Source organism: Cupressus sempervirens, chromosome 8, assembly GCF_028749045.1.
Source record: "Cupressus sempervirens isolate cs-2001-9-10 chromosome 8, ASM2874904v1, whole genome shotgun sequence".
NCBI lineage: Eukaryota > Viridiplantae > Streptophyta > Pinopsida > Cupressales > Cupressaceae > Cupressus > Cupressus sempervirens.
This window is the reverse complement of record NC_143125.1, coordinates 710,554,317-710,569,613: the sequence shown is the minus strand read 5'-3', so window position 1 is coordinate 710,569,613 and position 15,297 is coordinate 710,554,317. Positions and strand designations below refer to the sequence as shown.

The 15,297-nt window shown below is 35.7% G+C and overlaps 1 protein-coding gene across 1 annotated transcript; it reads left to right on the top strand.

Moving 5' to 3' along the window:
* Positions 1 to 791: 791 nt before the first annotated feature.
* LOC149544403 (receptor-like protein 6) lies at positions 792 to 4,019 on the top strand. Its single transcript, XM_089798840.1, has one exon. The coding sequence runs from the start codon at positions 965 to 967 to the stop codon at positions 3,758 to 3,760; it is 2,796 nt and encodes a 931-aa protein (XP_089654966.1). The 5' UTR covers positions 792 to 964; the 3' UTR covers positions 3,761 to 4,019.
* The last annotated feature ends 11,278 nt before the right edge of the window (positions 4,020 to 15,297 follow it).

The following is a 15,297-nucleotide window of genomic DNA, read 5'->3' as shown; positions in this document are numbered from 1 at the left end:
TTAAATTATTCAACCAACATTAAAATAGTAATAACATCATTGTATACTTTTCCTTTCATTGAATAAAACAAAGAATATCTTGTGTCGTCCAGGTATAGGCCCACTCATTTGCATCAGTCAAATACAAAGAAAATGAACCTTTGAACCTGTTAATTTTGAATTTAGAAATGATGTAGAAGATAATACAATTTACTACTTCCATTCAAATCATTGATAGACTTAAGAACAAAAATTAAAAAATTGGTATACTTTCCTAGTCATTTCTCAAGAAAAGAGCTAACATTATTTACTACGGTCGACTTTTCAATTCATTCAATGACACTAAGAAGATCCAAAAAAATTCCTTAACGTTTTAATTGAATACTGCAGATGACGAAATACAGCTCTGTTTACTTCTCGAGTCATTCAACAATACACGACACTACCATTAATCCATTCTTCATAAAATGCGGAAAATTCAACAATACACGGCACGGAACCCCCTCAATTATCCATAAAATGTAAGTCAGTATTAGTCTACATACGAACCATTTAGACGGCCCACTATTACCATGGGAACGGAGACATATCCATGGAAATTTTTACCCAAGGCTAATCACTCATGGGATATAACTTCCGGCATGCTCTTTACCATTCATGTTATCTAGATAGTATCAAATATTCCACAAAATTAGGACTAATTCTGACTTACATTTAGAGCGTGAATAGAGAAATCAGTTGGCTTCTCACTTGTCACTCGAAAAGTGACGTTTGAGCGATAAAAAATCATTGGTCTTGTTTGGAGAAAATTGCTACGCGTTTTCGTACGCGTGCCTTCTCCATTATTACATCCGCAGCTCTCCCCAACATCATTTCTAAGAAATTCAATAATACTCGGCACTCCCTCTGCCTATAAATTTTCCTGATTTCTGATCGGCTCTTTTCATTGAAGAATAAGATACACGCATTTTGGTTTGCCGAAGACATGGAATCTACGGTTTCATATGACAGAGTTCCGCTTGTAATCATATCAATGTCATGTAGTCTCTTCTGTTTCCTCGCTTCTCCGGCAATTGCGTGCCCTTCCACTGAAAGAAATCTTCTACTGGACTTCAAGACAGCAGTTGAAGATGAGGATACAAACAGACTGAGTTCTTGGAAGGGACTCAATTGCTGCACCTGGAGCGGAGTCAGTTGTAACCTCGGCACTGGCCACGTCTCTCGACTCGATTTGGGAGAATACGGGTTAGATGGTCGCATAAATTCATCCATGTTTGAGCTTCCACAGTTGGAACTCCTCGATCTGAGTGGTAACTACTTCCAAGGTAACATCACTCCACATATTGGAATGTTTAAGAAACTCACTCTTCTAGATTTGTCAGATGCTGGTATTGATGATTTTTATATGAGTTTAGAAAGCTTAACAAATCTGGTGAGCTTGAAATACCTGTCTCTTGGTGGAGTGAACATGTCTGCGAGCAAAGCGTGGGGGAAAGCTGTTGGCGGGCTACACAACCTTCAAAAGCTCAGCATGTCTGACTGTGGGCTTAGCGGACCAGTTCCCAGTTCCCTGCTCAATCTCACTTCTCTCCTCCATCTCGATCTTTCGCAGAATTCTTTGTCAGGGAAGATTCCAGCTTGGTTTGAAAATGTGACCGCCCACTTGCTCTCACTTGATCTCTCTGAGAATTACTATCTTGGAGGAGACATTTCTTTCATTGAGCGACAAGTTTCTCCATCACTGACAAGCATTGTTCTTTCGATGACATCTGTGGAGGGCGAAATTCCATCTGCTATTGGAAATATGTCATCCTTGGAGATTCTTCGTCTGGTCAATACTAGCATTCAAGGTGAAATTCCTCTTTCCATCACCAATCTTTCCAAACTTGTTTCTCTGGATCTGCTCTACAACAAGTTAACAGGACCAGTCCCACCTTCGTTGGGATCTCTTTCTTCCCTTTCATATCTTGACCTCCGTCAGAACCAGTTTAGTGGCCCGATTCCACGCACAATTTCAAATCTTGTTAGCTTAAGACACCTTTGGCTCAACTCCAACAATTTAAGTGACTCCATTTCCCTTTCTCTTTTCGATAATCTCACTAGACTTGAAGATCTGTTCCTTTCCGATAATCACCTAATCGTGACTAGTGATTCAGCATGGCTTCCACAGTTTAAAAAGCTCAGGGCTCTGCGACTGTCTTCCTGCAAGTTAGATAGAATTCCGTCGTTTCTAGTGACCCAGTATTACATGGAAGAGCTGGATCTATCTGTCAACAGTATCGCAACAGATATTCCATCATGGATATGGGACTTACCCAGTCTTTTCTATTTGAACATTAGTTGCAATCGACTAACAGGTTCACTGCCATCTAGACTAACATCCATGAATGTTTCGTATCTGGATCTGCACAATAACAGCTTAGATGGGTCTATTCTTCTTCCTTCTGATGCACGTCTGCTGGACCTGTCGATGAATCAGTTTAATGGTTCTATTCCTGCTCATATGGGTGCATATCTTTCAAATATGTGGTTCTTATGCTTGTCTAAGAATAATCTCAGTGGAGCTATTCCAGATTCCATTTGCACTTCAGAATTGCAGGTCCTCGACCTCTCAAGTAATATGCTGAGCAACATGATTCCTCCTCGTGTAACAAGGCACTGTTCTTCTCTCAGTGTTCTAGATATGGCGGATAATCATCTCGAAGGTAAAATACCAGCAGAATGGGGAAACCTGAAACAGTTGCATACATTGAAGCTGTCCGGCAATCAGTTGAGAGGAGTTCTTCCCTCATCCATTTCAACATGTGGCTCTCTGAAAGTACTGGATTTGGGAAACAATAATTTACAAGGCACCATTCCCCACTGGATCGGAAGGCTAGAAAGTCTTCATGTGCTGGTGTTAAGGTCCAATCGTTTTCGTGGCACCATCCCCTACCAGATAATTTTGCTTCCAAGTCTTCAAATTCTGGATCTTTCTGGCAACCAGCTTTCAGGACCCATTCCAAGCAACCTTACAAACTTGCTTTTAATGGTCAATGCATCGCAGAGTAATCCAAACCATTTGGAAAAGCTCACTTCAGATAACACAATATACACAAACAAAGTTGCAATTTCTTGGAAAGGTCAGGATGCCCACTTTGAGAAAGTTCTTTTCATTCTTAAATGTATTGATCTTTCAAACAACAATCTATCGGGGAACATTCCTCTCAAACTGGGATCCCTTAAGGGCTTGGTAACCCTTAACTTTTCAGCAAATCATCTCAGTGGCCGAATCCCGAAAACATTAGGAGGCATGGAGCAGCTAGAGTCTCTCGACCTCTCGCTAAACAGGTTGAATGGCAAAATTCCCTTAGAACTTGAGTTTCTGAGTTATTTGGAGATATTGAATCTGTCTTACAACATGTTTGAAGGAAAAGTACCCCTTGGAGGGCAGTTCCTAACCTTTGGAGAGTCGTCCTACTTTGGCAATCCTAAGCTAAGTGGGATTCCATTTAGCAATACATCAGTCTGCAACAACTCTTCTGACTATAGCAACTGCACGAATATAGAGACAAATGGTGAAACAGATAATTCAGATGATGAAATGGTCGGATGGGCAGTCGGACTTGGATTGAGTTCTGGTTTGGGGTTCTGTGTTGTGATTGGAATATTGACTTTCAATAAGAGGCTGAGAAAGAGAGCCTTCAATTTGTATGATGAGCTAATTTTAGCTGCTGATCGCTGTATAACACAAAATTGGGTGAAAGTAGTTACCGTTGTACGGGGTTGGCTTAGAATTTGAACAAAGTTTTCTGTTCGAATATGGGCACTGCAACTTTGTAAGCATCTAGAACCCTCGAACTTATTGGTGTTACAGATAACGTAAGCAATTCGATGCGTCATATATGTAAGTAGAAGTGGAAGTAGACATGTTTTTGTTTTTAAATAATGTGGCATGGCCATTAAATGAAAATATGTAACAATCTAATATGTAAAACACTGTTCTAAGGCATCACTGTGCTAAGGCATAAGATTGCATATATTTGATCAGTTTTATTGTATGATATAGTGTAATTGTTTAATTATTGTAGTGCTTTTTTTGTTTTTATTTATTAATTATATGTTTTCAGTCCTACCTAGTCATAGGCAGCGACTATAGTTTTTATGTTCCTATTTCTTATTAATCCATGTTTCACTAACTATGTGCAACAATTTTAACCTATGCTCTTCAAAAAAAATTCTATTAATGTTTATTTTTGTAAAAATCTACCTTAGGGCAGAATTCACCCAAGACCAAGGAACTCAAAACACAAGCATAAATCAGTCCAGAGTATGATCAGAATAATTGTATAGTATTCAATACAATGTAAAAGTACACTAGGAGTGCCTGAATATAAAGACCTTTGAGATGCATTTAGAATGCCTTGGAATCAGCATCATGCTAAGTCATAGAACCAAGCACATGTCTACCAGATATGGGTTATCCTGCATTAAGCATGAAAGTAAGTGTGATGATGAGAGGATAAGCCTACAAACATGTGACACGCAAATCAGTGTTATAGAAAACATGTGCAAAATTAAGAGTGTGAATGACTGTTTTGTCTACATGAATGATGCAAACTCTTGTGTTGTAGACACTATGTACATAATTAGAGTTGCATACTTATATGTTGTCTACATGACAACTCAAGAAGGTACGCAAACTCTTAAGTATCTCATAAAAATAAATAATAAAATAATGCACTAACCTAAGTAAACTTAAGTAAAGTGTAAATAATAAATACCTATTTACACCAACATCCCCCCTTAAGTGCAACTTAGGGGAATGCATTTAAGCTCACTAATGTATGATGGGTCTAGGCTACGAGGCCATGTTAGGTACCCATATCCAAAAGATCTTGTAAATGAATATACTTGATCTCGGTGGAGGGTTTGGTGAAGATATCATCGATCTACTCTATTGTAGGACAGTATTGTAGTGCAATGATCTACTCATGAATTAGCTCTCTGATATAGTGCATATGAACCTCAATGTGCTTAGTCTGATGATGTTGAACTGTATGCTTACTGATTTCAATGACACTCTGGTTGTCACAATGAATAATTGTAGGATTAGATAGATCAAATCCAAACTCCTCCAGGATGTGCTATAACCAAAGAGCCTTTGTAGCTACATTGATAGCTCCTTGATACTTAGCCTCTGTGGAAGAAAGAGCAACATTATTTTCCTTCTTACTTTGCCAACAAATAGGGTTAGAACCAAGATGAAATATCTACCCTAAAGTGCACTTGCAAGAATCTAAGTCTCCTGCATAGTTTGAGTCTGTGTATCCAATTAGTTAAAGCCCTATACCTACTGCATAATGTATCCCATGTGTGTATGTACCCTTGATGTACTACAAAATGTGCTTTGCAGCCTTTGAATGAAGCTCATGAGGTTCTTGCAAAAATGTGAAACCATGCCAACTGTAAAAGCAATATCAGCGCATGTATGTGTTAAGTAGATAAGGCTCCCAATTAATTGTCTATATAAAGCAACATCAACAAGTGGAGTTAGCCTCTAGCTTGACACCTGATAGGAATGGAGTAGGAGCAGACTTGCAGTCACTCATGTGAAACCAAGAAAGCAAGTCAAGAGCATACTTGGGTTGTGAAAGTGTTATCCCTACTAAAGACTATGTGATCTCAATTCCAAGGAAGTAATGTAGCAAACCCAAGTTTGTCATGAAAAATCTTTCCTATAGAGAGGTCTTGACACTAGCAATGATGGATGAAGTGCTCCTAGTAATGATCAAGTCATCTACATAAAGCACTAGGATCAAGTGAGAGTCATCCTTCTAAAGAATATAAACATTCAAATCAAAGTGACATCTGGTAAAACCTGCTGAGAGGAGGAAGGAATCCATTTTGGCATACCAAGATCAAGGAGCTTGCTGAAGACCATAAATAGATTTCTTTATTCTACAAACCATATTAGAATCTTGTATGAACCCTTGTGGCTGCTCCATGTAAATTTCCTCATGAAGATCACCATTCAAAAAAGCACTCTTAACATCCATCTGGTGTACAACCCAACCTTGAGCTATAGCAATTGCTAGTGTTAGGTGAATGGAGTTCATCTTGACAACTAGTACAAAAGTCTCTGTATCTTAGAACCTATGAGACAGCTTTCGCAACTAGTCTAGCCTTATGTTTATCGACCCTTCCATCTGCTACAAATTTGTTTTGATAGATCCACTTACATCGAACCATTTTTCTTCCCTTTAGAAGGGGAACTAAGTCCCATGTCTTATTTTTCATGAAAGAATTATATTCTTCCTCTATAGCCATAGCCCATTCTTGAATCCCTGATGCTTCCTTAAAAGATTGTGGATCTGAAGCAATGGATATATATGCATGTGGAAATGACTTGTGTTGTAACCTAGTCCTCCGAGTGTTCGAAAGAGGAAGAAGTAATGTCCTCAACCATTTGTTGACCCTTTGAAAGTGGTGTCCTATGAGTCAAAGTTGGAGGAATCTCATCTTCTGAGTCACTTTCATCACTATGATCACTATCCATGAAGGAGAAAGAAGGAGGAGTTGAAGAAGCCAAACTTTGACATGTCTCTTTAAAGTGAGAAAGAATAAAGTGTTGTCACCAAGGCAAGAGACGTGGACTTAGGCACAAAATGTGAGAAAGAATAAAGTCTTGTCTCGTGATTTTCCTTTCCAACCACCACCATTGAATCATCTTTGATATTTTTCACCACTATTGTATCTAGGAGGAACTCTACTTTGTTGCCACATCCATAGTGAGTAATTTGATAGATGGAGAGAAGGTTGGTGCTAAGGTTAGGAACATGAAGTATATCCTTAAAGACGTCATTTTCCAACTAAACATTTCCTTTACCTTCTACTTCAGGTTGAGTATCATTGCCCACATAGATGTATGGTACATTCGATGGTTTCAAAGAGAAAATTCCTCCCTTAAAGCACCCATATGATGTGCTGCTCCTAAATCAAGAACCCATTCCTCATTATTATTTGTACTTGTAACTAAAGCTTGTCCCTTACCCTTTGAAGTGGATGAAGATCCCTTGTCCTTATATGCATTTGGCACATCAATTTTGTGTTTCCTCATAATGTTGACCAATTCATCAATTTGCTTATCTTTGTACTCATGTTCATCATGACCATTCCTATTACAATAGGAACACATTTTCTTCTCCTTTTGTTGGAATTGTTCCCCTTTTGATTATTCTTGGAAGAAAACTTCCTTGCTGTGATGAAGAATTGGAAGTGGTAGAAGATTGATTTGAGGAAGATTTTTGTTTTGAGGAGGACTATTGTGTGTCATCTTGTGGCTTAGGCTTCCATTGCTTCAACTTCTTGTTTGAGTTTTTACCACTTGAATTACATTCATTTGCTACCAAGGCTTTGGTTTTGGAAGTCTTGAGAATTCCCATACCCACTAGATTGTCATGTTTTAAGATTAGTGTTTCTAAGAATTTCTTCAATGAAGGCTTAACATAGGCACTACCCATTGTTAATTTGTGTGTACTAAAGCTAAAAACAAAAGGAGCATATTTAGGTTGAAGATGAGTCATTATGTGTTTGATCATCTTTACATCCTTGATCGATTGACCACAATCCTTAAGCTGTGTCCTATACATTTCTACTTGAGTAATATAGTCCTTGATGGTGTCAAAATTTCTAGGATCCAACTTGAGAAGTTTATCCTCTATGGTGAATGCCATGTCTTAATCTACTATCCCATACAAAGCTTCAAGTTTAGCCCAAACCTTTATTGGATTAGTAAGCTTCCTAATGTGAAATTTCATAGGATTAGAGATATTTTTCAACAAGGTTCCTAAGCATCTCTTGTTTGGATTCCCAGTCTTCTTTCCAAGCTATATTAGCATTAGCAAAAGGTTTCTTTGCGGCGCCAGTGACATAATGCAATGCACCCTTTTCTACCCATGGCTCTTTAACGTTTTCTTTCCTAGTATCATAATTATGTGGAATTAACTTTGAAAAAGAACCCATAATGCAATAACACAAGATCAAGGAGACATAGTATATAGTACACACCCCCCCTTTTAACTCAATCAAGAAATCCCCCCCCCCCCCCCCCCCCAAATGAATGATTTTGGCACTTTATATTTAGTGTATTTACAATGGGCCACTTGTCAAAATGGACAAAGCGGGCTTTCTAATTTTGATGATTACAACCTCTGAATAGAGTACAAATCTAGACTATTACAATGTAGCTCAAAACTACAATGATTGTGAAGTAATACAATGCAAAATAGGACCTATCTATGAAAGTTATAATTATGTACAAATAATACTACAATATGATTGTAGATCTAAAAAATAGATGAAAAAATATACACTTTTAAAAAAAAATAAAACCTAAAAAGGAGTTCAGATGAGCCCGTACTGATGCATTTGAAGTTGCAAATCGCAAGATTAGATAGGTACAGTCGCCAAAAAATGCTTAGACTAAAAAATCAATGCACAAAAACCAAAAAAATAGCTACACCATTGAAAAGTTTAGGAAATTTTACACAAAAAAAATTGCACCTAATTTGGAGTCCAGATGACCGAGTTATGGCAGTTTGAAGTTGGGTTACCAAATCAAAACTACATCTGAAGAGGGGTCTACAAAGGAAAACATTGTGTTAAATTTGACAGTCAAATAGTCATCATAGTAGTTTAAAAATGCCCTAGAATGATGGTTAGACGACCATATATTTAGGCTCATGATTTGTTGACATCAGTGATTCAACGTACAATAGGTATAGTTGGCAGATTGCACAAGGTTAACTAGGCACAATGTGGTAGGAGTCTGAGTTGACATATTGCTAATTGTGCAGGCTGTCATGGTGTTGACTAGATGATGTTTGACGAATAGTAGTGTGACACGTGTTTCTACATGGAAGCTACCTATCTTGCTGGATGTCTTGCACAAGTTGGTGATGCATGTCCTACGTGTATCTCCGTGTAGGTAAATCCATGAAGGTCATGTTGCACTAATCAAAAAGTTTCACGTGTTGAAGCGAGCTCTGTGTAGTGTTTGAAAAAAATGATCACTGAAGATTTTTCTTAAAATGCGGTCAAAATATTGAATGTGAGGGCCAGTGAAGGTTCAAATGCCAAAGTTTCTAATGCAGTGGCTAATTTCAAAATAATGGTGAAACCTACATTTTTAGTCCTACATCGATAATGTGAGGAGCTTTCAACACTTTTGAAAACCAATAGTCACTTTTGACAAATAAAAAGAGCCCATTAGTGTAGGGTTCCTCAATGGTGGTTTGGTGGGTAGCTTGATAGCCGAAAGATTTGTTGTGGGTTGCGATCATCGAATCGTTGAGGAATATTTGGTGTAAGGGCTGTGGGTTTATTTATCCCTTATTAAGTGCAGATGCCTACAAAAATAAGGCTATGAAATCTAGGATATTCCTAGTGAACTGTAGAATATTCTGCACTACTCAAGACTGGGGTGTGACTGCCTGGTGCTTGGGAAACAAGTTTTCTCTGCACTATCTCTAAAACACCCGACTAGGCAGAAAAGAATTTGAATTTGTTTTGAAAAATGTAGAGAAAAATACAGAATTAATGTATCAAAAAATCAATTTATTAGATTAATAAAAGATCATACCTGGCTTTGCAAATTGGACCTTTAGGTTCTGATTTGGAAAAAAACATTTCCTCTCATTTGACTATGGCCTAAAATAGGCAAATTTATAGTCAATCTTGACCAAATCATCACTTTGAACGCAATGATGAGGTCTAATTTGGCTCTAGATGCTCCAAATTGCAGCTAATGCTTTGGATCTAAATTGGGTCCCTGAGACAGATGAAGCAATGAGGTCTCCAATGGCTATGTGATGAGTGTCTCCCTCAACTTTGATACCATGTGAGAATCTACCTTAGGGTAGAATTCACCTAAGATCAAGAAACTCAAAACATAAGCACAAATTAGACCAGTGTATGATCAGAATAATTGTATAGTATTCAATACAATGTAGAAGTACACTAGGAGTGCCTGAATATAAAGGCCTCTAAGATGCATCTAGGATTCCTCGAAATCAACATCACACTAAGTCATACAAGCAGGCACGTGTCCACTAGATATGGGTTATTCTCCATTGAGCATGGAAGTAGTGTGATGATGAGAGGATAAGCTTACAAAGGTGTGACACACGTATCAGTGTTGTAGAAAATATGTGCTAAATTAGAAGTATAAATAACTGTGCTATCTACATGACAGCTTAGTGAATGATGCAAACTCCTATGTTGTAGACACCATGTGCATAATTAGATTTGTGTACTTCTGTGTTGTCTATGTGACAACTCAAGAAGGTGAGCAAACTCCTAAGTGTCTTATAAAAATAAATAATAAAATAATGCACTAACCTAAGTAAACTTAAGTAAAGTGTAAATAGTAAATACCTATTTACACCAACAATTTTCTTACATTTATTTTTGTTTTATCATTGGTTGATATGCTATTTGTTGGTAGTCTTTTGATTTTTTAATTTACAAAAATCCATATTATGACATCTTTATTTAAGCATTCTCATCTACACGTGCTTCTACCTAGAAGGTAGATGTTTGGAAATGAATTATTTTCATGACACTTGTTTAACAAGTTCTATTATTTATAGTTTATTCGTATCAATCTTAGAGGATCTTAGAGCATATGTATAGAATGGATGTGTTGAAGATGTAATAAAACTGATTGTGGGTAAGGCTTCAAATTTGTTGGTTGTGGGCTATGTTAATAGTGGCCTATTCCAAGAGGTTTTGAAGTTGTTCTAGTAAATGCCATGACTTCAAGACATGCATTGAACAAAAATCTTGGAGAGGTTTTGCAGGTTAGTACAACATAGAAGAAAGTAAAAATGGTGCAACAGTCAATGATATCTTTCTTTTCTTAAGGAGCATAGTCATTTTGGCCAACGACATAGATTTCAATTGCCTATAAAGTATAAACTTCCAACTGCAACAACACAAATCAAATACTTTTGTGATCCCTACTCTTAAAAGCTAGTGGAAGATGCATTTGGTCAATCACTCCTTGAACTTCTGTATGATGATATTTCATTATAATATTCTTCTATTTTAAATCAAATGGTGAAAAAATGTTGTATACATAAGCTCAATATCTACTCTCTGCTTGCACACAATTCATTCATTGTATCATGTGTTGTTTCTCTTGCTTTAGGGTTTCATTTTACAAAAATTTTGCCTAAAAAATTATACTTCTATCATTGAGTGGTCTTAGTAAACCAAATAAAATCCATCCAATGGACATGATTATTTTGTTGAATGTTGGCGCTTCCTACTTCATTGTATTATGCATTATCTAGAAGTGACATAGATACCAGCTTCAAGTTTATTGGATGTAAAATGAAGGTATGCATGGTTGGTGTTTGAGAAATTTAAGAACAAAAATGATAGGAATTCAAATTATTAGTTTCATTGAGATTTAATTTTTGTACCAAAATACTCATTAATTTGAGTCTCTTATGCTTCCATTTTGTTAATGTGATGGGTTTTCATTTTGGAATTGCCCAACCAGTATGGTATTCTATTGCATTTGTATAGAAAAGTAGAGGATTTGGGATTGCAATGGGAGTAGACCTAGGACTGTTGAGTTTAGGTTTGGCAAAAGAATTTAAATGTAGGTTATTTTTTAGCTAGTGCCCTATTGTTTTCAAAGGTATATTATTATGTTTGCTAATTAAACCTTTTAGTTTATAATGTTTGGTAGAATTTATTTGAAGCATATTCATAACATTATTATTTTGAAAAATATTTTATTAATTAAATAATCTTTTTATATATTTTTGAGTTAGTTTCAAACTGTATCTATGGCTTCAATGTTTATGTCATCTCTTATTGTTTCTCTATTCATAGATTATTATTTATTTGTTTTTTCTAGATTTCAAGAATATATTTTTTGTTTAGTTTTTAAGAAGTAGGTTAGTAAAATATTTGAAAAACTTATACTAATTTTATCTAAGTATTTGTAAATTGTTCCAACAATTCATGGAATCTTAAATTATTGTAATAATTTGATATACATAAATTTACTTGATTCACCCATTGATAACCATTTGTTAAAAATAAGAAAGGCATAACACAATTTAGAATTTGTCTAAATGAAGTTGGAATTTATATATTTCCATATGTAGTTATACCATCTCATTTCCCTAAACCATATTTCTTCTTTCTCACTGGATTGATTTTTATTTATTTTCTTGGCTCAATAATTAGATGGATTAAGTTGAGTGTATAATTTACTTCACTCTAATTTATTCATTGAATACCTAAAGTTGGTTGTGTATGAGAGTTCAAATAAACTATGAATGTTGAATAGCCCTCTCCATTTATCTTCTATTGAGTGGTCCAATGCTTGCAAAATATGTTTATTTCATTTTGGAGAATAATTGTTGCCTATCAATATATTAACCATTGCATATTTTAATTGTTATTCTTTATAATATGCATTAATAGTTGTCTACTTAATATTAAAATTAACATCAATAAAATTAATATGTAAACTAGATTTTTAGTTTATATATATATATATATATTTATTTTGATTATTACTAAGTGTTGTTATGACATGATTTGATATTTGATTGAGATGATTCATTCCTTGTTGATTGGACCTCAATATAGATTGTATCTTTTTTGTTCTCTCCTAATTCCTCAAGGTTTAAATAGTTTTGAGTATAAGTTTTTTTTTCCTTTTGATATTATAGATCATTAGTTTTATAAATTATGATTTCAAGTCTATTTAATAATATCTAATTACCCATATGCAAACCTATTTCACATGTATTTTCTAAGCTATATTTGGATGATCTATATAAACTATGAATGTTGAATAGCCCCCTCCATTTATCTTCTATTGAGTGGTTAAATGCTTGTAGAATATGTTTATTTCTTTTTGGAGAATAATCATTTCCTATCAACATATTAGCCATTGCATATTTTAATCATTATTCGTTATAATATGCATTAATGGGTGTCTACTTAATATTAAAATTAATAGCAATAAAAAGGATTTTTTTGTAAACTAGATTTTTAGTTTCTATATTTTTTTGTGTGACTAACATCAATATTTACAATTTTATTATATTGATAAACAAAACTAATACCATCAAAAATCCAAAGTTTATCAAATTTTACATTTTCTTGCGTAACAAATAGCAAGCATGGAGGACTCCAAATCAACCAAGAATGTGGACAATTAACATATCATGCCTAAAATTTGGAAAAATTACTCAATAAAATAGAGGGAAGCCTTTATGCTATCTTTCTTGCATATCCTTGCATGAGGCGCCCTCAACAGAAGTGGATGTCAAACTTGGATTAATAGGGAAGCCCCATCTAAAATTTGAGCATGTTGCAAGACCAACCTCCCAACCCAAATTTGTGCCTTCAGCTACAAAATCTAAAATGCTAGTGGTAGAAGGCATACTCCAAACATTTAATTTGGGGAGATCTTAGTGGGGGGACCAAGTAATGTCTTGTGAGACATGGTGTAGAAAGCTAGGAGCACTGATAGTCGGAGCCAACTAAACACCTGGTTCATTATTTGACTGAATTGGGGGATCCAAAGGTATCTTCATACGGGCTGATTTTACTCAAGTGTCAAAAATTGGAATAACCAAAATATTAAGTAGTGCAAATCCTACTTTCTTCACCTCCTTGATCAGTTGAAAACCCAGAGAATGTGTTGTGAGATTCAAGGTCCATGGTTCAAAAAGATGTTCTAGTAATTGGAAGAACATCTTCTAGGATTCAACCAAAAAAATCCCAAACTAGTTCTTCAAACACATATCCTCCAAGTCTTCAACTTGTACACTCTTCCCTTTTTTCTTCTTCAATTGTTTCACATCCATCTTAAGTGGGTTGTAGGTCTACTTTCCATGCTAATCTCCAACTTTCTCAGAATCTACCAACTGAACTCACCTGCTAGTACTCACTTTCTTCCTACCAAGTTCTTCATTCTATATGGGAGTTAGGGAAAACTTCCTACCACCTTTCTCAATAGTAAACACATTCTTGACATAGTCATGCACAACCTTGGAATCATACTACCAAGGTCTACCAAGCAACAATGACAACTATTCATGTCCACAATATCATACAACACTTGATTGTTATACTGCCCAATTTGGAAATCAAGAAGGCATTGCTCCCTCACTTCCAAAGCATGCTTACCTCTCAAACAACCAATCCCGTAAGGTTAAGGATGTTTCACTCTCTTCAAACCAAGTTTCTAAACCATCTCCTTAGAAATAATGTTATCCATACTACCACCATCTATAATTACCTTGAATAATTTACCACTAGACTTACAATGAATCCTAAACAAAATAGTCCTTTGATAGGATTCTAGTGTCCTCTCACCAACTAGAATTCATTGAGCCAAAAAACTCTCTCCTTGCTTAGGTTGACTATCTTGAACTGCAACACCATTCACAATAGTAGTAGTCCTACCAACTAGACATTCAAAAGAACTATGACCTTTCCCACATTTGAAACAATTACCTCTAAACCCACCTCCACCTATCCTCCTTTTCTGATAAGTAGGTTTTGATTCACCTTCAAAACTCAGTTTAGCTTGTGCCAAGCTATCCTACTTCTCCTTTCCTCTAGCATTACCTTGACTTTTCCTTTTCAACTTATCTTCTCCCTTTAGAGCATACTAATAAGAATCTTGAACTAAAGAAATATTCAGCATACCAAGCTCATCCTGAATATTGAATCTTAAACCGTTAATATACTGAGCTACCTTTTCCTTCAAAAATTCTCTGAGACTAGACTAAATAGTCAACTTGTAGAATTCCTCGGTATAATCTTTCACAGACATATCTTTCTATTTAAGATTTTGCAACCTTTTAAGAAACTCAAGTTCATAATCAATACAAATGAACTCATCCTTCAACTTATTCACCATCAATCTCCATCTAGAGATCTTCATTTCACCTTGCTCTTCTCTATCTCTTTGTAATTCATTCCACCAAAGAGCAACATGTCCTTTCAACTTAGTCTCTACCAACCTCACTCTGAGTGGATCCTTAATATCCTCAAGCTCAAAATAGTCTTCCAATTCATAAATCTAATGAATTAGGTCTTCAAGAGTCAAAGTACTTGAGAAATTAGAAACCTCCATCTTATGCTTTAGCTTCAACTAAGATATAAGTATAGCAAAGTGATCAACCCTAGTTCCAATAAGTCTCTCAACATGATCAATTTTTTCCTAACCACTAGATCCAGCAACTTCAAAGTCTTCAAAAAACTTCCTCATAACTACCTTTAGTACCCACATGC